This window comes from Grus americana, chromosome 1 (genome assembly GCF_028858705.1).
Source record: "Grus americana isolate bGruAme1 chromosome 1, bGruAme1.mat, whole genome shotgun sequence".
NCBI classification, from domain to species: Eukaryota; Metazoa; Chordata; class Aves; order Gruiformes; family Gruidae; genus Grus; species Grus americana.
Window position 1 is genome coordinate 217,913,948 of NC_072852.1, and position 22,450 is coordinate 217,936,397.

At 53.4% G+C, this 22,450-nt stretch overlaps 2 protein-coding genes across 8 annotated transcripts in view; one reads left to right on the top strand and one right to left on the bottom strand.

Annotated features, from left to right (window-relative positions):
• The first annotated feature begins 30 nt into the window (after nucleotides 1–30).
• PLEKHB1 (pleckstrin homology domain containing B1) lies at nucleotides 31–10,424 on the top strand. 4 transcript variants are annotated; one of them, XM_054835413.1, is made up of 10 exons: nucleotides 31–637; nucleotides 1,057–1,188; nucleotides 1,272–1,374; nucleotides 3,361–3,517; nucleotides 5,599–5,658; nucleotides 6,139–6,291; nucleotides 7,167–7,269; nucleotides 8,184–8,223; nucleotides 8,675–8,780; nucleotides 8,911–10,424. In XM_054835413.1, the coding sequence occupies exons 5-10, from the start codon at nucleotides 5,622–5,624 to the stop codon at nucleotides 9,045–9,047; spliced, it is 576 nt and encodes a 191-aa protein (XP_054691388.1). In that variant the 5' UTR covers nucleotides 31–637; nucleotides 1,057–1,188; nucleotides 1,272–1,374; nucleotides 3,361–3,517; nucleotides 5,599–5,621; the 3' UTR covers nucleotides 9,048–10,424. The 4 variants fall into 4 exon arrangements, with proteins under 4 accessions (XP_054691388.1, XP_054691406.1, XP_054691381.1 ...); XM_054835431.1 differs by lacking the exons at nucleotides 31–637; nucleotides 1,057–1,188; nucleotides 1,272–1,374; nucleotides 3,361–3,517 and adding an exon at nucleotides 4,233–4,386 and having other exon boundaries at nucleotides 5,596–5,658; XM_054835406.1 differs by lacking the exons at nucleotides 31–637; nucleotides 1,057–1,188; nucleotides 1,272–1,374; nucleotides 3,361–3,517 and adding an exon at nucleotides 4,303–4,386.
• Nucleotides 10,425–15,181: 4,757 nt separating this feature from the next.
• Nucleotides 15,182–22,450, bottom strand: part of RAB6A (RAB6A, member RAS oncogene family) — a 62,648-nt gene continuing 55,379 nt past the window's right edge. For 3 of the 4 annotated variants that reach the window (XM_054835373.1, XM_054835380.1, XM_054835364.1), the window contains 2 exons: nucleotides 20,972–21,038; nucleotides 15,182–18,309 (listed from right to left, as the gene is read on the bottom strand). In XM_054835373.1, coding sequence (XP_054691348.1) covers nucleotides 18,245–18,309; nucleotides 20,972–21,038 — 132 coding nt within the window. In that variant the 3' untranslated portion in view covers nucleotides 15,182–18,244. Of the gene's footprint in view, nucleotides 21,039–22,450 lie in introns of all 4 variants that reach the window. The other variant, XM_054835355.1, reaches the window with a different exon arrangement.

A 22,450-nucleotide genomic window follows, 5' to 3' on the forward strand; every position in this document is an offset into this window, starting at 1 on the left:
TTGACGGGAGTTGTAGTCCGCGCGGGCTGAGGGGAGAACACGGGCCGCGGCGGGTTCCCCCCTGGGGCTGTGCAACGCGGGGCTCTGCGGGCCCCGGGGCCTGGCCCGGCACCGGGAAACGGTCCCCGGGCCATCCGACGAGGACGGAGCCACGGGCCGACAGCGGCGGGAGAGGAAGGGAGAGCCTCGGGGCCTGGCCTGAGCCCTCCCCGCCCGCCTCCTGCTCCTGCCGTGGCCTTGCCCCGTCCCCTCTCCTCACGCCCCGAACCGGCCTCTCGCCCCCTTCCCCGCCAACAGCCCGTTCTGCCGCGTGTGTCCCCCCAAAAAAACCCCACCCTCCCTGTCCCCCCCACCGTCCCTGGCAGCAGCGAGGCGCAGACCCCAGCATCACCTGCTCCTCACGTCCCCACTTCCCTGCTGAAACCCTTCGCCCCACGTTCATGGGGGGGGCAGGCACCCCCACAATAACTGGGGAAGGTGGCTGCTGGCCCCCCTGCAGCCCGGGGAGGGGGAAAGGGCCCTTCTCCAGAAACGCAAACGAGCACTTTAATTTTTTCATGCAGGAACGAGCGTGAAAAATTCATATGAAACCTTTTAGGAGGGACCGGCAGCAGCCGCTGGTACACACGGCTATGAGGTGGGTGCAAACTGCATCACTGCAGCTCAGCACCCTGTTTTAGGGTGGGAAAGGAGCATTTTGGGAAAGTGCTGGTGTCTGGGAGGTAGAGAATTAAATTCCTACTGGTCTTCATCCAGGTCCCTGTGTCCCCCTCCTCAGTCCTTCACAATGCTCATTGCTGTTTGAAGTATTTGGCTTTTTCTGAAGTTTTATGCTGGCAATTCTGTTTCCTGAGCAATCTATGGCCAACACTCCCCTGGGGAATCAGGGAATTGGGACGGGGGTTTCCCAGGAGTGTCCCAGGGGTGGCAAGGGTCACACCCGAGCTGCCTCGCTTCGGCTTCTCACCCCTTGGACATGCTGGCACAGGGCGGGGGGGGGTTGTTGTGAAAAATCATTTCAAAGGAAACATTTCCCCTTGCACATTTCTCCCACAGTGAGGAGGGTGCTGGCAGCACTGATGGGACATGCTCAGCCACAGTGATGCCCAATGTTGTAAAAGGAGCCTCCAGCAGGATTTGGGGCCTCTGACAGCCCACCGTGGGGGTTTTGCCCCCCCTGCAAGCCAGGTACCAACCTGTCCCAACAGTGAATGTGTGTTAGTAAGAGAAAGAGCAAATGTTGGGGTGTCCTCACCTGTGGCTCTCCCCAGGTTCAAGCACAGAGACAGAGGGTCCAAACCCCCAGAGCTTCTGTCCATCTGCCTCCAGAGCAGGAGGAGACCCACCGGGGGAGACGCTGGTTTCCTACATCATGTGAGATGCGGGAAGAGTTTCAAAAATCCTTTGTTTTATACCCAAAATCCAAGGCTTTGGCTAGGATGGGGGGAAGGTCTCCACCAGGCACCGAGCAACCGCTCTGTGACAGCTTCTTGCTGTAACATCCCCCCCCGCCCCAGGTGAGACACAGACAGAGCCCAGCTGGAGGAAAAACAAACTGGAAGTTTCACAGTCTGTCTCTTTTACTGAGCAGCACCCAATTGCTATGGAAAATGGGAGGAAATCCATTATTTGGTTCCCCTGAGCAAGGGGCTGAGTCCATTGCCACCTTGCATCCTCTTCCTTCTTCCACCTGGGCAGCTTTGCCGGCTGGAAATAACTTCCTGGCTCCTCAGGTCACCATTTCCACCCAGTGTGCGCCAAATTTATTCCATCTAACAAAAAAACAAAAAAAAACCAAAAAAACCCCCAAAAAAACCCCCACAAAACTGACCCAATTTGCAAAAGAAAATAAACCAAGCCCCAAAAAGTAAATAAACCAAGCCCCCAAAATCCCCCCACCCAGCATCATTTTTATTCCCCAGAGGAAAGCAGAGCGATTCGGCGATGTTTTAATGGTACCGCCTTTGGCTTGCAATCCCCGACACCTGCCATTTCAGCCTGTCCATCACAAACACGTGGGCTGGTTGATGTTTGCTCCCTGGGGGGTTACATTTCTGCTCTTTTTTTAATTGTTGTTATTATTGTTGTTGTTTCCCTCCTCTCCTTCTTGGAATAAACTTGATGTCTTATCCGCCAGCCGAGCGGGGGCTGCAGCCAAGCAGAACCCGTTAGTATGGTGCTATAGATTTTCAACCCCATGAAAATCTGCTGCCATTTTAAATAGAGCATCTATTTATTTCACTCGGCGGTGTGTCCTTTTGCTGTCAAGGAGACAAATTATTCCGGTCCTGTGGCAGAGCTCACAATAACGTGGCGGAAAAATCTTTGAGAAGAATTTATACCAAACTGTGGCACGCGTCTACCTACGGAGCAGCAGCCGATGGATAGCTCAGAGTAAATCCAAATTTCAACTCAAATCCCATCCTAAGGGAACTTTTTTATTAATTCTTTGCAGAACAAAGCATCCAACCCAGCCCCTGATTTCCAAATGTGTGTCTCTGAAATATTTAGCACGACCGGGATGTTTTACAGCCCGATAACCAGTGTGGAGGGATGCATGGGGCTGCGTGTGTGTGCCCCAGCCGATGGGGCGATTGCAATTTAACTCCTTTGTAATCAACCTGCGTGCCACTGAATTAATTTAATTCCTTCTGCTGTTTGCCACAGTAAAGCCAGCGCTGGAGGGAGGGAGGGGAAAGGGCTTTACATCGAAAAGCCTGCTGGAATAGATGAGGGTTTTTTTGCATTAAGGGCTGCCAGATGCTTAATAAACATCTTTATTATCAGCCCAGCCTTGACTATAAATAACCTCACTTGTATTTTAAACCGCGTAACACCAGCCAGCCGCCGGAAATCGCTCTCCCTAACTTGTCTCAGGCCCAACCATTTCCAGCGTGCGACTGGAGCCATAGGAAATGTGCTATTTCCTTCCCCGGGCAGCAAAAAAGGCTTTGGGGGAGGCTCTGGGGGAAGCTCTGGGCTCCTGCCGCAGGCTTGTTTCGATAGAAACGCATCCCTGCCCACGCACAAATCCTGCCCGCTACAGGCAATACCTGCACGCTTGCCTGAGCATGCCCTACATATATGTATGGAGAGGAAAGACGTAAAAAAGCTATAGCTCTTCCTTGCTGGGCCTTATTTTGTGGAAGAAGGGGAATGGATGAGAGGGGTTGGGTGATTCCTGGCTTTTGATCTCCCTGAATAATTCAGCCTTGTGTTTTCCCTGCAGTTCCTCAGTCTGCAATTTCCAAATCTGCCTGGGGGCCAAGGACCGCGTCTCCGCCAGCTGCCGGCCGGGTGCAAGGATGCATCCCGGGCTCTCCTCCTCTCCTAACCCCCATTTTTTTTGGCTCCCAACAGGTTTGCAAAGCCACGGCTGGGTGAAGGGTTCCGGTAATGTGCAGCAACAAACAACTCAGAAGCTTTTCCAACCCTGCAGCCTTTGAGCATGTGCGACTCAAGGCTGTCTCTCTCCGGAGCCAATGATAGTTTTGCTCTTACCTCCAGCAGGACCCAGGTCAGACCTTGATTTTAACTCAGAGGATAACTCACTCCACTCAGAAATTTAATTCAGCTGAGCACTTAGGTGCTTAAAATTTGGGTTGTTCCTCATTTATGCTCCTACCAGTGGTGTGCTCCTGGTCCTTGCCCCGGCAAGATCCCATTGTGGTATTAAACACCTCCTCAGATCCATTCCCAGCACTGGAAGAGGGTCCTGCATTCCCCAAACATCTCATCTCCCTGTGCCCAGCTCCGGTCCCACCTCTGCGTGGAGGTGGAGACCCTGGGCATCCCCTCACTGTCCCGGGCATGGCTTTGGGGCTCCTGTTTGGGCCGAGCCTTCCCAAGGGCACCCACTCCTCTGCCACCAGCCTGTGGGTTATTTACAGCCCCTGTAGCCCCGGTCTGGACCCCCTCGATGGCAGGCACCACTGCTCGCCTCCGCCTGACGTTGGTTCAATATTTCCAGCAGCTTTTTACCCAACTTCTGACCACACGGCTGCTCCATCTCTAGAGGAGAAGGGGGACTCTGGGGAGAAAGTGGGGCTTGGAGCTGCCGGACTCCTCGGCAGGTCGCAGCTGCATCAACCGTGGGCATCACCAGTGGCACCAGCCCGGCAGCATCCCGGCCGCGCCAGCACTGGGCATCTGCTTTTCTGGGATAAATTGCTAAACCCCCGACATTTTCCCGCTGGCTAGCACCTTAGGATGCTTCTACCCAACAGCGCCCGCTGCCCCAGCCCTGCCCGCTCCTGCCCGCCCCTGCCGGTACCGGACTACAGCTCCCGGCGGGCCGTGCGGGAGGGCAGCGCCGGGCAGGGCCGGGCAGCGGGAGCGGAGCGCAGCGCTGCCCGCAGCGGGGACCCGCCGAGCCGCCTCTGCCCGGTGAGGGATGCGCGGGGCGGCTCCGAGGGGTCGGGGGGTCCGGGATGGGGGCAGGACCGGGGGTGCGACTACCGGGGGATGGGGGTACCGAGACGGGATGGGGGAACCAGGGATGAGGGTACCAGGGGGTGCCAGTGCTGAGGGATGGGGGTACCAGAGAGATGCAGAAGGAGGGTGCCCCAAAACGTGGGGTAATGGGGGGAAAAGATGCCAGGGGCTGCGGGTACCAGGAGATGTGGGTACAGGAGGATGAGGGCAACAGATGTGGGTACCGGGGGGCTGCAAATATGGGGGGGGATGAGCGTGCCACGAGGGTACTGAGGGATGGGGTACCAGGGGATGGGGGTACGGGAGGGTGAGGGTGCCAGGGGATGTAGGTGCCCAGGGGCTGTGATTTCTGTGGGATGCAGGTACCAGGGGGATGCAGGTACCAGGGGGATGTGGGTGCCAGGGGGATACAAGCAGTGGGGGATGAGGGTGCCAGGGCTGCAGACTCCAGGGGGATGCGGATACCCAGGGATTTGGGCACTGGGTAACGCAGGTACTGAAGCACAGAGGTACTGGGTGGAGGTCTGAGCCTCACCGCACCCCCAGGCCAGGAGGGGACCCAGCCGGGGGGTCCTGGAAGCTGTCCTAGGGTGCTGAGCCCCCATCACAGGGGCACTAGGGTCCCTGGTTGAGGGGTGGCTGGGGGGGACTGTGGCTGGGGAACAGCTCCTGCCTGGCCCTGGGGTGTTGGCTCCGCTCGGGGACCTGGGAAGCGATGACTTCATGGCCTTGTTAGGGACCAATTTCCATCCAGGCAGGGAAAACAAACAAGTGTGGCTGCCGTTTGCTGTGGAAAGTTACTGGGGCCGTGGGGAGTTACTGCCTGTTTTCATACACAGCCCAGATTTCTCCACTTACCTCCACAGGATGATAATCCCTAAATCCCAATGAGATTAAAGGCAGAAAGAAAGGTGGCTGGAGTTCCTCCTCCCTGCCTTCACGACGTTTCCCACATGATGAAATCCTATGTCTGTCTAACCCTGATTAACCTGCATGCTTGGCTCATTCCTCTCCTCCCACCCCACCCCCCCAAAAAAAGGGGCAACGAGGGTGAATCCCATCCCGCTTAGCTCCCGGAGCTGTGAGGAGGTGAGAGCCAGGGGAAAAGCCGCAGGCGAGGCGGGAGCTGCTATTTTAACCCCGTTATTTTTCCTGTACCAGCAGGTCTGGAAAACCCTCCCGCAGCCATGGCGCTGGTGAAGAGCGGTTGGCTTTGGCGGCAGAGTAAGTGCGACCCTTGTGCTTCCCAGGTTGGGAGCCCCCCAAAACCAACCTGGAGACATTTTGGCTACGGGATGCCGGGAGGAGGCAGGAAGGGGGGGGACGAGCCCCAACCCGGGCGGGTTAATCCACAGCAGCGAGGAAATCGCAGCTCAGCCGCTCATGGATTTACGTAAGAGGAGAGAGAGGGGCCTTCTGCCATGAAAACGGACACACGGCTCCACATCCGGGGCTGGATCTGGTCCCGTGCACACGGCGGGGCAGCGCCAAGATGCCCTGATGGTGTTTTTGGCAGCCTGTTTTAATTTAAAGCCACCTGGCCGTGCTGTCCTGGATGCTTGTGCCAGGAGCATCCGTGCGGGATGCAGCGGCTCTTGCAGGGGGTGATGAGATCCAGCTGCACATTTGGGGGACGGCACTGGGTCTCGTGAGCGCACTGGCTGTATCCCACTACAGTCCTTCACCTCCTCCCCATCCCATCAGGCTCCATCCTGCGCCGCTGGAAGAGAAACTGGTTCGTCCTCTACCTGGACGGCAGCTTGGTCTACTACCACGACGAGACGCAGCGCGACATGGACGGACGGATCCACATCAAATACAGCTGCCGGGACGTGAGGACAGGCCGTGAGTGCAGAGGTGAGCAAAGCCCCACGTCCCCAACCCCGAGGGCTCTCAGCACGGCTGTATCCCTTTTAATTCATGCTCTGCAGGTCTGAAATGTGCTTGTGCACATCTAGAACACCCCAAAAAACCCCCTGGGCTGCCTAATTCACCCCTTTCTAGCTCCCAGCCAGCGCCAGGCCATCCTCCACGTGATGCACGCTGCATCTTCTCTTCTGTTGCTTTTCCACGGGGAAGGAAGGAGAAATTCTCCTCCTGGTTTGTGCTCGTTCAAAACACGATCCCACGGCCCTGACTCATCCCTCGCCGTCTCGCACAAACAAGGAGAAGAAAGCGGCAGCTCGGCTCGGCCCCGGCAGCCCACGGCTGCCACACAAAGCGCCTTTCTTGAGCTGCGAGTGGCAAAGCCACGATGGGAGCACAAACCCAAAGGTTTATTCTCAGTGGAGCGTCCCACTGAGCTTTGAGGCCGGGGGAAGGCACAGGCATAAACAAACCTCATGGATTTAAGATTTTATTCTTGCTCATGATCCAACCCCTGCGAGCGTCTCGCACTTCGACAAAGCTGAGATTTTTGGCAATTTTCTGGCCTTCCATTTTCTTCCCGCTGTGGGGGTGGAAGTTTCTGCTCACCAGCTCTTTGCTTGTGTCGGCTTTTAACCTTTGAGAGCCCGATCATAACTTGTAAGCGGAGACAGAGCTGAAATTAAACCCAAATTACGAGCGTGGTGTCGCAGGAGCAGGTTTTTAATGACTGCATTCGTTAGCGGCACACAGGGGGGGCTGCTCGTGCTGGGGGTAATTTGGAGCCCTGTCCCAAGAAGGGCTGTGGATGGACAGGGGGTTTCAGGGGTGTCCCCTTCACTGAGGCCAGATCCTGCCCCTTCCAGACGTGCAGCCACCTGAGGGGAAGAGCCGCGACTGCCTGCTGACCATCGTGCTGCGGGATAGCTCCAAGACGACGCTGTGCGCCGAGAGTGAGGATGACGCCGTGTAAGCCAAAATCCCGCGGCGGCGGCACTGAAATCCCCTGGGCAGCTTTTTCATCTTAAATATCCGAGTCTGGAAAGAGCCTCAGCCACACGAGAGCCCCGTCCCGCTCCCACCATGTCCCACCCCTGGCTAAAACCCCCCACAGCCCCTCTTTTCTCAAACACCCACGCTTGCTCGCAGGGCGATAGGCACAGGTGGAGATTTGGTTTTCCTGCTGAATAATTCAGAGCCAAAAGCAGCTATTTTTAAGCAGTTGGTCTCCCGTGGGGCGGGTTTCCCTCCCGGATGAGAAGTCACCTCTCAGCCTGGCCGAGGATCACGGGGGCAGGGTTTTCATTGGTATTTGGCGATAAATCGTGTGAAAGTGAAGTCCTAATTGGCTTAAGGCCATGGCCAGCAGGAAGAAACATCCATTTTTATTTATTTCTCTAAAACCCAAAATATTAATTTTTATAAAAATAGAATTTTAAAATAATAATTTTTAAAAAATATTAAAAATAAAAAGTGAGAAACCTTCAGCTGAAGGGAGATGTTCAGCCATGGCCAAGCTGAGCTTGATGAACTGAGCTTGATCCCAGCTGCATGGAAATTTATCCATTACCCTCTTTTTCCCCCCAATTTAGATGCCATTTTCCTGCCTGCCCTTGTTTCAGCCGGGGCCATTCCCAGGGACAGCGGTCAGCCTCGTGTCCACCCCCGCGGCACTGGGAACCTCCCAGCACCTTTCCCCCCACCACCTATTAGCCCAGCGCTGGCTAACAGGGAATTAAAGCTTCGTGCCGGCCCCACGGCCAGGAGGGAGGAAGGGGGACACGTGTGCCGGGCAGAGCTGCCGTCCAGCCAGGCAGCCCCGTGGGGACACTTCCTACCCCCCAGCACACCCCAAAACCGGGTCCCCTCTGTTTTATTTGCAGCGCTTGGAAGATGGCCGTGCTGGAGGCTAAATCCACCCCGGTGAGGCTTCGTTCCCCGAAAGAGGGAACACCAACCTGAGTCCCCTCGCACCAGGGCCGATGCTGAGCTCGGGGTGGCCCCCCGAGACCCTGCACCCATTGGGGTACGGGGAGCGAATCCCCTGGAGCCAGATGGGGAAGAAGGTTGAGCAGTGGTAGCGATAGAGCTGTCTGCTCATGATGTCACCAATGGAAGGTGACAGAGCAGAGGGGGACCCTGGTCAGCAGTCGGGGGTGGACAGGGGCACAGTTCAGGTGACCCGAGCACAGGTGGGTGATCACTTGGGCATTTCGGACACTCCAGGCCCCCCTTCAGCAGCGTGGGGGAACCCCAACAATTCAGGCCCCCATCGCACACGGGAAACTGAGGCGCTGCACCGGCACATCCACACCAGCCGAGTTGCGGCCCCAGTCTGGGCACCAGCCTCACGCCGCGCTCCCGCCGCTCTCAGGTGCACGTCTATGACCCCTACGATGACGACTACTACCAGACGGTGCCCCTCGACTCCCACCAGACCGCCTACATCAGCTCCGGCCACTACGGCCACCAGTACGGAGGTGGGTGGCCGCATCCCAGTTCACCCCATCCCTCCCCAACGTTTGTTTGATGCTTCTCCTTATTACCAGCCAGCGGATGATTAATTTCTCGGGGGTTCCCCCCAGCTCACCCCGCTTTTTGCCTTTGCAGCTCCCGGGGTGACCCACGTCATCGTGCGCGAGGATCCCTACCGGGTCTCCGGGGACCAGATGGCCTTGGGGCTACTGGCGGGGGCCGCCACCGGCGCTGCCCTGGGCTCCTTCATGTGGATGCCGTGCTGGTTTTAGCAGCCCCGCACTCTCCTGCAGGATGTGGCCCCCCCCAAGCTGGGCCGCAGCCCCCCGACACAACCTCTTTGCCTCCCCAGCCCCCTTTAACTCATCCCTGGCTTGGTACCCGCTGTGAGCCACCCTCGGCCTCCCAAAAACAGCCTGCTCGGTCCCCTACACCCTGTGGACAAGAGATCCAGCCCCAAACCCATCCCCTATCCTCCTCCCAGCTCCAGCTTTTGCACTAAATAACCCCCACATGCTTCAGAGACCCCAAAAAAACCTACCCCGAAACCCCACAGCGTCCCGCTCCCACCCGCAAAAGGTCTGGGGAGCTGCCGGGGCCGTTGGTGGAGGGTACAGAGCCCCAGCCCCAAAACCCGGCTCAACTCCCCACCCTAAATCCCTGCAAGGAGCTGGCTACAGAAATACTGGGGTTCTTTGGGCCAAGGGGAAGAGTGGGTGCTGCTCCAAACTGCTGTTTTGGGGGAGATAACTGATATTTTACAGCCCCGGCTTTGAAGCCCACAGCCCAGCTGCTTTGTAAGGGCTGTTTTGGGGGGAGGCTCCAGCACCAGACGGGTGCTGACACAAGCGGCACCCCCGGGATGCTCAAGAGACAGCTTAGATTAACGATTAAAGCGGGGATTAAAACCTTTGCAGGATTTCCACCCCCTTCCAGCCTCACACCGGTCCCATGGGCCTGGCCAAGCTGGAGAAATGGGACCAAACCCCAGGGAATCGGGGTTAAAACCTGGAAAATTGGGCTGGGAAGAGCCCTGGGAATATCACAGCTTCCCCAGGCAAGTGGCAGTCGCTTCCCTGATTTTTGGGAAGGGGGAGAAATCACAAAGGGCAGCTCTCCCTGGGGACCGGGGAGCCTTTCTGGCAGCAAAGCCGGGATCTTGGAAGCAGGGATTTGGGATTGAGGGAGGGGACAGGGTCCCTTTGGGTGGCCCCGAGGCCAGGGGACACGGGGCAGCTCACCTTTTTGTGCTGCACTGGGCAGCACCAGGCAGACGGCGAGGGAAGGGGGAGAGGCATCGCCCGAGCATCGCCGTTACAGGCACGACTTTATCCTGGAGACACGAGCGATATTAATCAAATTCAAGAATTACAAACAAACAAAAAAAAAAACCACAGCTAGATAAAAAAAAACCAAACGCAGTGACACCAGCGCCCCAGCCCGCTCTTGCTGTTAAAGCCCCGGATCAGCTTGTCCCTGCGCCTGACGGGGGGATCGGGATATCCCAAAACACCATCCTCATGCTCTCCCGGCCTCCCTTCTGCTGCAAACCTGCTCCCATCAACCGCATCGATTTTTGGAGAGAGAAAAAAAAAAAACCAAACACAAAAGCGCAATCCGCAGTCTAATAAAGGCAGCGAATAAAGAGACCCAGCCTGTGCGTGAGTGAGGATGAGGAGGGGACTGCTCATCCTCGCCGATCTCCAGGGGGTGGGAAGGTTTGGGTCCCCCTCGAGAGCTTCTCCATCTCCTGCACCCCTTTTCCTCCTTTTTTCAACCAGGAGTTCCGAGGGGAGGGATGGGCCACTGGAAAAGCTCAACCCCACCCTCTGCTTCTTGCAAAAACAGGGTCTGAGCAGCACCCGGCCGTGGTCCCCAGCACCACAGAGTCTCAAGGTCCTCGCTGGCAGCCTCTGAATGTGGCACGATGGCCCCAAAGAGATACAGAAGGGAAAAAGCTGCCCAAGAAATCACCAGTGCTGGAGGACCACGACTGTGCACTGGCAGAGCAGCTCTGTCCTTTGCATCCCAAATTCAGAGCCTGTGGGATGAGTCGTCTCCGTGCAGGAAGGGAGCAGTGCAGCGAAGGGCCCTGCCAGCCCCGTTTTAAGCCTGAAGATGGCTTAAAAGCATCACCGCGTCTATTTAATTTGCACGTCAGGGAAGCTGAGGTTGGTCTGCCCCCTGCTTTTAGAAACATTTTAGTGTTTTCTAAGCCGGGGGTTCAGGCTTTTCCCCACAGCCCCTCCATCGCTGCGTTTATCCCAGCACGCAAATCCCAGCTTCCATGGAGAGGAGAAGGATCCGGCCCCGTACACCCCTCTGCGCCCTCCATCCCTTCTGCCTTCTGTTTCCCAGCCCCGGTCCCGTGTGCGGTGCACTCGCCTCCCCGCGGCACCACGCGCTCTCCCCTGCCACCGATCCCCGGACCCCTGCAGTTATTCCTGCTACGCGGGGACGACGGAGAAATGAAACAACAAACCCACGGCTGCTTTTAGGATGCAGATCAGATAGGAAACGTGCGCGGGAGCTGAGCAGCGCTTGTCTAAGACACGGGGTTGCTGTCCCGCTCTCTGACCCATTTTCCACCTGCAGGACCAGGAGACGCTTTGCGGGGTGTCCCCCGCCCTGACCCCCGAGGCAGAGCTTTGGGAGCAACAGCCCTTTCCTCCACGTGGGTGGGAAGAAGCCAGGGAGCAGGACCTGCTGCAGGGCAGAGGGATGGGACATCCCCGCAGCGAGCGTGGCCAACCGAGGAGGCCGTCCCTCTCCTGTCACCACCATGAAGTGCCACCAGGGTACAAGGGCCAAGGCTGGTTCAGCTCTGGGGCTGCGCACAGCCCCAGCTGGCACCACCGCCACCAATTAGCACCGACAGAGACTCCCCGGTGCCGTCCCATCTGGCGGGAAGCGGAGCGGTGCGTCGCGTCTGGCTGCTAACGAAGCAGCCTGGGATGTGGAGCCCCCAGGGTCGAGCTCAGCTCCGGTGGGAATAAAGCGTCCGAGTAACGGCAGCGTAACCTGTGGGTGTGAGATGGCTTGGGCTGGGCAGAGGCAGTTGTAGGGGGACAGATCCCCCAAACCCTCTTTTCTCAGAGATTTCAGCAATCCCGGGAGCTGGCAGCTCTGGGAAAAGCCCATCTCCAGTGCCAGGCCGGGAGCCGCTGCTGGGGCATTTACCACACAACCCAAGGTGAGACACACCTGGAGATGGAAACGTCTGGAAAGGCTTCACCAAGAGCAGCACGACCTGGAAATCGGCACTCCTTTCCACGCCGTGGCCAGCTGCTGACCTGCAAAAGCTCCTTTTCCCCAGCTCAGCTCCCCACACTCCCCATCCCTGGGGTACCTGAACATCCCAGGGCTGATCTTGCTTCCCTCCTACCGAGCGGGGCTGCGCCGGTCCCCGAAGACCCAGGGACACCAAGTGATCCAGGCAAGGTCACCGAGAAGGGTGGCGACGGACCAGCACACGCCTCCAGCAGCGACTCCTGGGGTCTTCACGCTGTCAGTGAGAGCAGCCAACGGCAGCCAGGCCCCTCGCTAGGAAACTAAACAAAGGAGCAATTAAATAGGTTAAAAAGAAATTCAGAAGCATAAACAGAAGCCATCGTCCACAAAACCATCTCCTGGCTTGGTTTCTGCTCCGTTCAGGTCTTCGCCCACAGGAGAGGGGCTTCCCGGGGGCTTTCAGTGCCGACTGGGACCTACGCTGCGCAGGACCAGAGGGACAAGAAGTGCTGAAAACCAGAAATGAGGGTTGACCCGCTCCGTCCATGCTCAAATACAGACTCGCACGACCCCTCTCTCCCAGTAGCGCGAGCTGCCGAAACCCCAACCGCCGTCCGAAGCCCAGAGCAACTCAAAAAACCCTCCGAAATGAGGATTAACGCAGTGGGACCAGGCTCAAGCGATTAAACGTCCAAGCACGCCCACAAACAGCCTTGTAAGATTAGTCCCCAAATGTCACAGCAAAGAAATCGACCCTTGCTGCAATCAAAAACTACTTATCCGGAAATAAAAGGTATATCGCAGGTCGCTACACCTCGGCAAATGTCAGGATTGAGCATTGAAATTCCACCCGTTTCCTCTTCCCGAGCTCGGATAAAGGCAGGAAAGGTCGGTGCCGAGTTCAGCGCCAGCCCCGGGAGCATTGACAGACCCCACCGTCTCCCTCCAGCACCCCGTACCTGAGGACACGCAGCACCACGGATGGACCAACTGGCTGGGGGGGGATATAGAGCGATCTCAGTGCTTTAATTAGCGTTAACTTTAATCAAGGCTTTAACACAATCCTCATTCCAGACGCGCTCTCCGGGTGGCTGACAGCAAACACTCGAAATGGCTTTAATTTATACCCAAAACCTCGGAAACAGGTGGCGAGCCTGGAAGGTTCGACTCGGAAACGGCGTTCGTGGAGAGCCTCCTCCCTCCGAACGCAGCAGGGCAGAGCCACGGGGCAGCAGGAGCATCACCCAGCTGCCTCCAGCCCGAGCTGCCTTCGGCCCTGCCCTACTCCTCATCCTCCAGGGAAAGGCAGAGCTGCTCATGTCATTGCAATTCAGCTGGCGTTTAACTCCCGACACGCCTGAGCCAGGCGGTTACAGCAGTCGGTTACGAGAGGATCCCAAATACCTTCTAAAAAGCCGCATTCGACTTTGGTGTGTACTCAGACCAGGATGGGGAACGGAAAGATGGTTAAAAAGGGGGGGGGATAAAATAGGTTCTTTTGCAAATCGATGAAAAACCAAGCCCAGCAAGGCTGGAAACCCCAGCTCAGGCAACGGCAGAGGCGGCGGCTGAGCACCGAGCGCTACGGCAGTGCAGATGGGAGAGGCTGTTTGGAGGTCCGGGCGTTTGCAGCTGCTTTCCCGACCACGGGGAGCGTTGGCAGCCTCTGCCGCAGCCACGCTGCGGGTAGCATGGCGAGCAGCAGCCTGCCCGCCCCCCATTTATCTCCCTTTCGGGGCTGGTACATGCCCAGCACAGGAAAAGGTGCCACTGCATCAGGTAGAGCCCTCTCACTGTCTCATTTGCTGAGGATTTGGGTGCTGGAAGCAAAACCGACGCTGTGCAGCGAGGGGCCGGCGTCGGCTGCTGCAGCAGCTCTGCAGACGCTGGAAGGAGGATGCTGCGGCTCCTCCAGCCTGGGAAAATCAGGGCTGACCCCACCAGCGGAGCAGACAAAGAAGCCATCGGCAAACACCAGCGTGAGGCAGCCTCTAATCCGAGCCAGACACTCCCCGTCTGACTTTAGAGCTAATAAAAACCAGCAAGGTTGGGAGCAGAGAGCTCGACCCGCTGCAGCCGTGAGCTGGCGGCCAGACCACACCTTGTCCAGAGACAGCCCCTGCTCTCCAGTTTAATCCAGTTCCCTTTTATAGCTGGGAAACTGGGATACCAGGATTTGAGGCGACAGCCCCAAGACCACGTACGGCAGCAGCGTTAGGTAATTCAACAGCAAGAGGGAGCAGTAAGGAGGAATGGAGACCGACACACTTCAGTGCTACCTAGGAGACAACATGCCCTTAATATTAAATCCGGCTCCTTCCAACACATTAATCCTAAACCCAGTTTTGAGGTGAACGTGTGGGCTCCCACCCACCCAGGGCAGGACCTTGGGGTTCCGGGAACAGCAGCTCCCCGCTCCATGACAAAAGCCTTCTCCAGCGACCTGTTCCCACACCACAAATTCCAGCACATCTCTGCAGCTGCAAGACCACGTTCAATTTTCTTCCTTGTCAAAGTTAACAACCAATTTATTGACAGTCTTTTTTAATATAGAAGAGCTTGAACAAGCGATAGAGGTTAGGCTGCTGGCGTTACCAGACCAAAACCACTTTCCCCAGAATCCCAGACAAGGGTAACTCTGTCAAAGAGCATCTCCGTTACTGGTACTCACCTACCCGTCCCCGCAGCCCTCGTCTGCCATCTCCAGCAAGGTGGAGGCTTAAGGAGGATCCTCCTCAAGGAAGGCAGGGCTGGTCCACGCGCGCTCACCGGCTATCGCAGAGCAGGCACCGGGGGAAGCCGAAGCAGGCAGCGGCGAGGCCGCGCAACGCGCCCGAATCACCTTTGCGAAAGGGAGCGGAGGAAACGGCTGGATTTCAAGAGGGAGAAAGGATCGGAAAGGCACAGTTGCAGCAGGCAGAGGACGTGCTCTCTGTACCCATCCTCGGTATCGAATGCTGGAAACAGAGACACATATAGAACCGGACGGACAGTAAGCATGCAACTCCATCATCCTTCCTCAAAAAAGAAAAAAAGAAAAAGCTTACTCTTGCCCTTAAAAAGCCTCCTGCAGCACTTCAAACCCAAAAAACACGAGCGAGAAGCAGCAGCCTGATGGCCTGCGCCCTCAGGAACCTGCGTTCTGATGGACGTACTTAGAGAAGAGACCCAGAGCTTTCCAATGAGACAGGTATTTATTTAGTTCAAGCGCTAAGGATTTGTTGTTGTTGTTGTTGTTTCATATTATCAAACAGAGCTGAGGTACCAGTGACATTCCAACATGAAGAAAAGGAACCTTTTTCCCCTTATACAATTTCTTCAACTACTTGTATCAAGACAAAAAGTGAGTCATGGAATAGCTGCATAATGTACTGTACAACAATCAAGCCAGAGTGGGGAGGAGAAAAGAAACAGAGCAGAAACCTTCACTGTTTACAAAATCATCATTAAAAAAGTCTGTTCCCATGGTTCTACTGGCCATGTCGATGGAGCAAAAGAAAATTAAAACCTAAAACCTGACAGACAGATGGCGCAAGGAATTAATGGTGCAAAAAAAAAAAAAAAAGAAAAGAAAAGACTGTGTTGCTCCTGTGCTCACTTTGGAAATGTCTTTTCTCTGGAAAACTGGGATTAGGACAGGATTGAGTCCTGTAGTCACATTAAGCACTGACTATCGGCAAGGACAGAGGTTAAACGTACCAGGCTGTCCTGGGGGACCAGGGACCCGACTCATCCTCGGTCCTGTGACCACTGCGCTGTGTTGAACACAGAGCTCATGGGCACGCTCCTTTCTAGACATTTTTTTTTTTTTAGAGCAAGTTATAACAGGCCCGTTGAACAAACCTGCTCCCAGACACGCAGCTGCTCTCTGCGAGCGGCTTCCGTTAAAAGCAGCTGAACCGCTCGGCCACCGTAACCCGCAGGTGATAAGCCAGCTCCTTGCAAATCCAGTGCTTAAAGCTTGTAACTATGGGAAACATCGGGGTTTGGTTGTATCAGAAGTGAAAAAGGATGCGCTTGTGGCGAACAGCCAAATGATGACCAATGTAAGTTGCATGAAGAACCAAAGGGAAAAAAACCAAAACAACCAAAGAAACCCAAAATGAAAAAGCAGCAAGATGAACCATTTTTGCACAGTTAAGAACAGTACAATACAGGAAAAGTAGCCAGGTTTCCTTCCCCCCAAGAGTTTCTTTTAAATAAAGAATGATCCTTTGTCACATATCATTGATGTTTATTTCAAGACATGCCACGTCAAAAAAAACTCGCCTTTAATATTGCATTATAAAAGCACTTTACATCTCATTCTGCCTTTAAGTTATTGTTGTGCAGAGCTGCTCTAAACCCAGGGCAGGGCACGAGTTTAGCATTCATTTTGGGAATGAAGAATTCCAAAACTCTTTTAGGCCCGTTTCCTGGTGAAAGTGGTGGTGAGGACGATTCCCTTTCTCTTCCCTGGTTGGTTATTTTAGATGGTAGAGGGGCAGAAGAGAACGAAAGGAGGAGCCTGAATATTTGTTTGCAATTGTTCGTTTAAGTAGCAATCGCAACACAGACTCAAGAATTGCTTCCTGCACTGTAACTCAGCCGTATTCGCCCAGCAAACAATGTATTTACAATTGTGTTTATTAACTTACACAGTAACTTCACAATGACTAGTAAAGATTAAAAGGGTGCACTTCTAGTGTGTTCGATTCCGTGTTTCTCGGGTAGCTACATCTCGCAACATCAGCAAAGCTCTAAACAGATTCCTCAGCAAAACAAACAAAAAAAATCATTACTGAAAATAGTAAAAAAATTAGGCAAAGAAATAAATATCAAAGAAAAATGGTTAATTGTAAGCCTAGTTAAATAAAAAACTAAATTACTAGTTATTTAACCAAACTATACAGCTCTAGTGAACCAAACTAAACCAACTCGGAAGACTGAACATAAAAAAAAAAAAGCTAAAAAATAAAGGCATAAATCTGCATAATCGTTAAGTTGGTTTCCATCCCATTAAACCCCCTTCCTTTCTGTCTAAGATCTCTCAACTAGATTTCTGTATGATCAAAGTAAACACCCCTTCCCCAGTCGACCTACGACCACACTACGGAAAAGCGGGTGCTATTCCCCCTTCCGCCGCCCCCTCTCTCCCAGCCGTGCACTGGCCTGCGAGCTCAGCATCTCCGCTGGGTAAATCCAGCTGCTCTTGCCTTTTTCTGCCAAATTTAAAAAGGTTTCAATCCGCTTCGGCAGGTTTTAGTGCCGGTCCTGAATTCACTTAATATTTTCCCCTAAAAAAAGAAGCAAAACAGTTTTCTCCGACAAACAGCTGAAACGTTACGTTCCCATCTCTCGGGCAGTAATAATTTACTTCATAGGTGTTCTACATAAAAGGAAAAAAAAATACTCTTAAAACTCATCTTGGACTCAAAACATATTTCCCCCGTTTCCTGCAAGTGTTTTGCTAATGCACATCCACCCTTTCCTTCCCCCCTCAAATCCTCCAGAAGCCATTCATCCCGTTCAGAAAGACGCTTTTGTATTTCTCAATATGCTTTCTTGGAAATGTGTTCAACGTTGCCTCTGCAAGAAGTAAAATAAAAAATAATCCTGTAGCCTTTCGTGGTGTCGAAACCCCCCCCGCCCTGCTAAGGTTGGTTTCTAAAAACGATTGGGGGTTTGAAAACCAGTCAGACTATCTCTGCTCAAAAGATTAAGAGCTTGGGTTTGATTTTATTTTTTTTTTTTTTTATTATTGATAGGATAAGCATTTAACCCTCGGCATATGCCACCTCCGCTTGCGTTTCTGACTGCTGTCTAGTCGTTTCCAGTTTGTTAGAGAAATCAAACGGGTAAGATTTGCAAGCGTTCTTCTGCACATACATCTCGTCTAAGTCCAATTCAAAACTTACTCAGTTTCCATCATTTCAAAGTGCAATATCATAACATATTAAAAAAGGAACAAATATTAAGAAATTGTACCTATTTTTTTTTAAAGTTATAACTAGAGTATGCTGGAATATTTTGGCTTTTTTTTTTTTTCTTATAAATAATGAAGACACTGACATTTTCTTTGTGTGTGTGTGTGCTTGTGAAGCTAATAGATCATCTCCACGAGACAGCCAGCGATGATGAACTGCAATACGTTATTACTGAAAGGGGAAGGTTCAAGCCAATATTCACACTGCAGTCAATGAAGAGTAAAGGGAGGGAAAGCAGTGATGTTCTGGAGAAAGGTAGAAGCCACATGGTATTAGCAGGAACAGCCTCCTTCACTGACAGGCTGCTCTTGAGGCTTTTCCAGTTTTATGTCAATCACTGGAAGAAATAAGTTAAGGTAAACTTACAGCCAACTGCGTTTCCCTACCAGCACAGGCAGGGCAGGATTTTGACTGGTATTTTAATATTAATACTTGAAAAGTATTTTCAAAAGCTCTTGAAAAAGACCAGCTTCAAATCAGTCAAGACAGAGGTTTCTCCGCAGCCCCTCTTGCCCTGGCCTTGGCGTATTCTTAAGTACGTAGCGGAAAATGTCAGACCCCAAATGTCTGTCTGTAACCAGAGTCTGCTCTTCCCCAGCGATCTCATCTTGTTCCACAGCAATTGCTATAGTAATTAAAGATGTAAACGCTGAAGGGGCTAATCACTCTTTCCAGAGGGAACCAGTAACAGCTTGGAAACAGTCTTCCAGCACCGAGCAGCACCTCCAGCTGGTGGGCACCCAGGAGGGGCTCTACCTGCCGGCTCAAGGAACAACAACACCCTGGAGATAGCAGGAGCCTGGAGGAACCCATGGAAGAACAGCTCGCTAACAGAATCCCCCCCAAAAGCCATTCCTCCTCACGCTCTGCGCATCACTAACCCCTGAGTACTTATGCCACCCGCAGCTCACAGATGTGATGCCATCCTGAACTCTCCCATCCATCCTCCCTCTAGTTAAACCGCTCTGCTCACCGCACCGCCAGCCAACAAAACCTCTGCCACCTCTCTGAACTCGCCCCTCGTAACGACAGCTAATATCCGACAAGAACACGAGGTCGCCGCTCTGAACCAGCCTGTGATAAGCTGCTCCCCATTGCAGCGCTTGAATTCCCTACGCAGCCTTTTGCAGGAGGAACTCTGAACACTAATCCCAAAACCCGACTCACGGCAGTTCAGCGCAAGTCTCAAGCTTTTTGCTTATCAGCTAATGCAGAGGCAAATAGGTCACGTAGCTGGTACTTCTAAATTATTTCTTTAGGGGGTTGGAGTTGCTTTTTACACAGGTTAGGAGAAAATAAACACAAAAAGGGAAACAAAAGACCGATAATTCATCTCAAATATCTGGTCCGTTTGGCTGATCTAAGCCTTGATACATATTTAAGTCAGAGATGCTCAAAATGAGCCTTGCCGGCTTCATCACTGAGCACGAGCGGTTCAAGATCCTTGAACCCTCAACATTCTGCAAAAAAGCCTGTGGAAAATCCCCCCCCGTTAATCCCAGCGCAGCTGTCCGGGAGACAATCCTATTCAATTCCTGCTATCTGCAGCCTGCAGGAAGCCAAACTCAAAGCATCCTTACTGCACTCCCATTTAGAGACCGGCGATCAAACTCCCCGATAGGGAAACCGCAGGCCCATCAGCCAGTGCCTGCGCATTCTACCACCACCCTCATTAATAAAGACTGGTGTTCATTAACCTTTCGGCGACCTGCATAACAAAGTCTTTTTGATCAATCAAGTCCATATCGCGCAAAGCTTGTGCCTTAGCAGCTGCGATCCACAGCTTCCCAAATCCTCCTTTCCCCTACGCTCCACAGGAGACGCAGCCTCAGCACCACGCTTGTCCCACTCCTACGGTTCCTGCCGCATCGTTCCTCCAAAGCGCCATTTCTCCTCCACTGACCAGCTGCCAGCTACGCGATCCCTGCTGCAAATAAAACCGACAACCCTGAAAAACTCCCTCTACTCAAAAAAACCTTACCCACTTCTAACATCTCACCAACTCCAATCAAGATGCAACGCGAGCCCTCTTTGCTCCCACCTGGAAGTACCCACTAATAACTCCTCTCTAATCCAAGCGACCGAAAATGCCTAGTCAGGTGAGATCGTAAGCAGCAGCTCGGTTATTGCAGAACTTCTTTCACCTTCAGAGCTATGCTAAGCAACCACAAACACCCCTATACTTTTCTCACAAGCCACTCACCAAAAGCACTTTCACGGGCTTAACTGCCCTCCCCAAACAAACCCAGCCGGCCAGGTAAGCAATTCCGCTGTAGCCATGCTTGTTACGCAGAAAGCTTTATCCCTTTTCTATCCCTCACACCACCTCCTGTCCCTTGCCCGAGACCGATCCCTCCAGTTGAGATTTCTCCCTCACATCACGGACGCCTGCAGTCACACGCTGCCCTGGGAGGTTATGGGATCTCCATCCTTGGAGATTTCTGAAGTTTCCCTCAACGTGACCGTGAGGAACTGGCCTGATTTTGGAGTCAGCCCTGCAAGAGCCACACGGGGGGGGGGGGGGTGGTGGTTTCAGGCCTCTTTGCAGGTGCTTTCTCCCACTCCATAGTCTCCCCCTCCCCTCCTCACATCCAACCTGCTCAAACACCAAGCAGAGAACCCTTCTGGATTTGTTTGTACCCTCCCGTTGCCCTCCCTTCAGCTTTTATTCAAGTGTCCTCGCTTTTATACTATCTCTCAGCCCTAAGCATTTCTACTTCCCCTGCTTTACGGTAGAGGCCTCCACCCTTAACACCCCCAGTCCAGCCATCTATCCCACCAAGCCTTCCTCCTCAGTACTTCAAGCTCAAGGGTTACTTGCCCCTATTCCCCCTCTCAGGCCTCTTTTTTGGGATGTCCATAAGCTGACTGAAGGCTTCAGGAGAGATATCGCTCCCTCCTTCATCCTTGTCATTCAGGGCCTGCATTTTCCTCGTCTGCAGTAACGCCTGGCAGTGCTTTGCCACCGCTGAATCGCAGCACGAACGCATAAAGGATACTGTCTTCTCTACTTTTGTCTTGTGTGCTTTCCATTCCAGGCAAGGCAGCTGCCACGCGTCGGAAAAGCTGCAAAAAACCACACAGGGAACAGATCAAAACAATTGTACTTTAAAGAGCGCGCACCCCGGTTGATACAGTTCAAACAATGATTCAATACATCCTTCAGTACTATTTACACTGCTTACGCCAAAAAGCCTGACACCAAATATAACCTTTATTCTTAGGAAATGGCAAACCCCATTTTTGTTGTTATTGAAGATCAAATGTTACTGGCTACAGGCAGCAAACATTCTATCACCTTCTCTGCAAATGTGCCCCGTCTGCAATCCGCTGTTTCCACCTCACATCTGCCGTATCCACAGACCCCAACAACTTCCCCATGTCAGGTGGGAACTCAGTCTCCACAGAGTATTAGTTACACAGGAGCGTGGACACAGTGGTAAAGTCAAACACAACGTCCAGGAGCCTGTGACTGACATTGGCCAAGCTGGCACCTACAGAAGAGCATCAGAACGGGGCACGTACATAATGACATCATCGTCTAGGCTGCATGTATCTGTGGCTCAGGCTCCTGATGAACCAAGACAAAAGGATCCTTCTTTCAGGAATTTGCCCAGTTCTTTTCTGAGCACCCTCAACTTTTGGTAGCAACTCCATCCTTACCGTACGTGCAGCCCAGACTCAGAGTATAAAACACAGAGCAGGAACACGTGTCAAGTACTCTTGCAATCCCAAAGCAGTTGTTCTACCTCTCACTTGGACACTGTCTCCAGTTTCCCAGCAAGATCTTAGCTCCAAACTCTCTTCATAGCTTTATTCCACTTGAAGGAGGCTGAGGTAGGACTGAACAGCACCAATTCCCTCTCCTGCTTTTCCTACCTTTGCCCCTGAGGCTCAGACTTGCGGTTCCCACCACACGGCATATCCCCAACCCTCCACGTGAGGAGCCTACAGATTTACCCTCTACCAATACACTTGAATTTCCTCAGCCCATAGTAGTTTGTCTTCTCCTGCATGGGAACAGCACAGTTAAGGATCATCCTACAGCTGAGTGCCAGTTCTCCAAGAAGCTGCCACGTTCAGTTGGTAGGAACCACACAAGTTCTCTTTTTCATGTGCCTCGGTGAGCGTGCGCGCAGCAGGACGAGAGGACAGGATGGATCAGATGAACAGAAGGACAGAAAGCACCTTTACTATTCGTTGTTTCTTACCTTTGGAGAATGGCCCTAGTAGAGTTTTGATCCCATGCTGATGCGCTCAGAACGCACACAGATCTAAGCATCTGACATACACTGTGTTAATGTTTTTTACACCATTACAGACATTGTTACTACTATGTATTTCTTGTCTGCGCATTATCAAGCATCCAGAACAGTAGATGTTTCAAAGCGCTCAACACCTCCATCCATCGGTGCGTTAAAATCACCCCAGCACATGCCCGACAGCAGCTCAGGAGTCCCAAAATGCCTGGTGCGAGT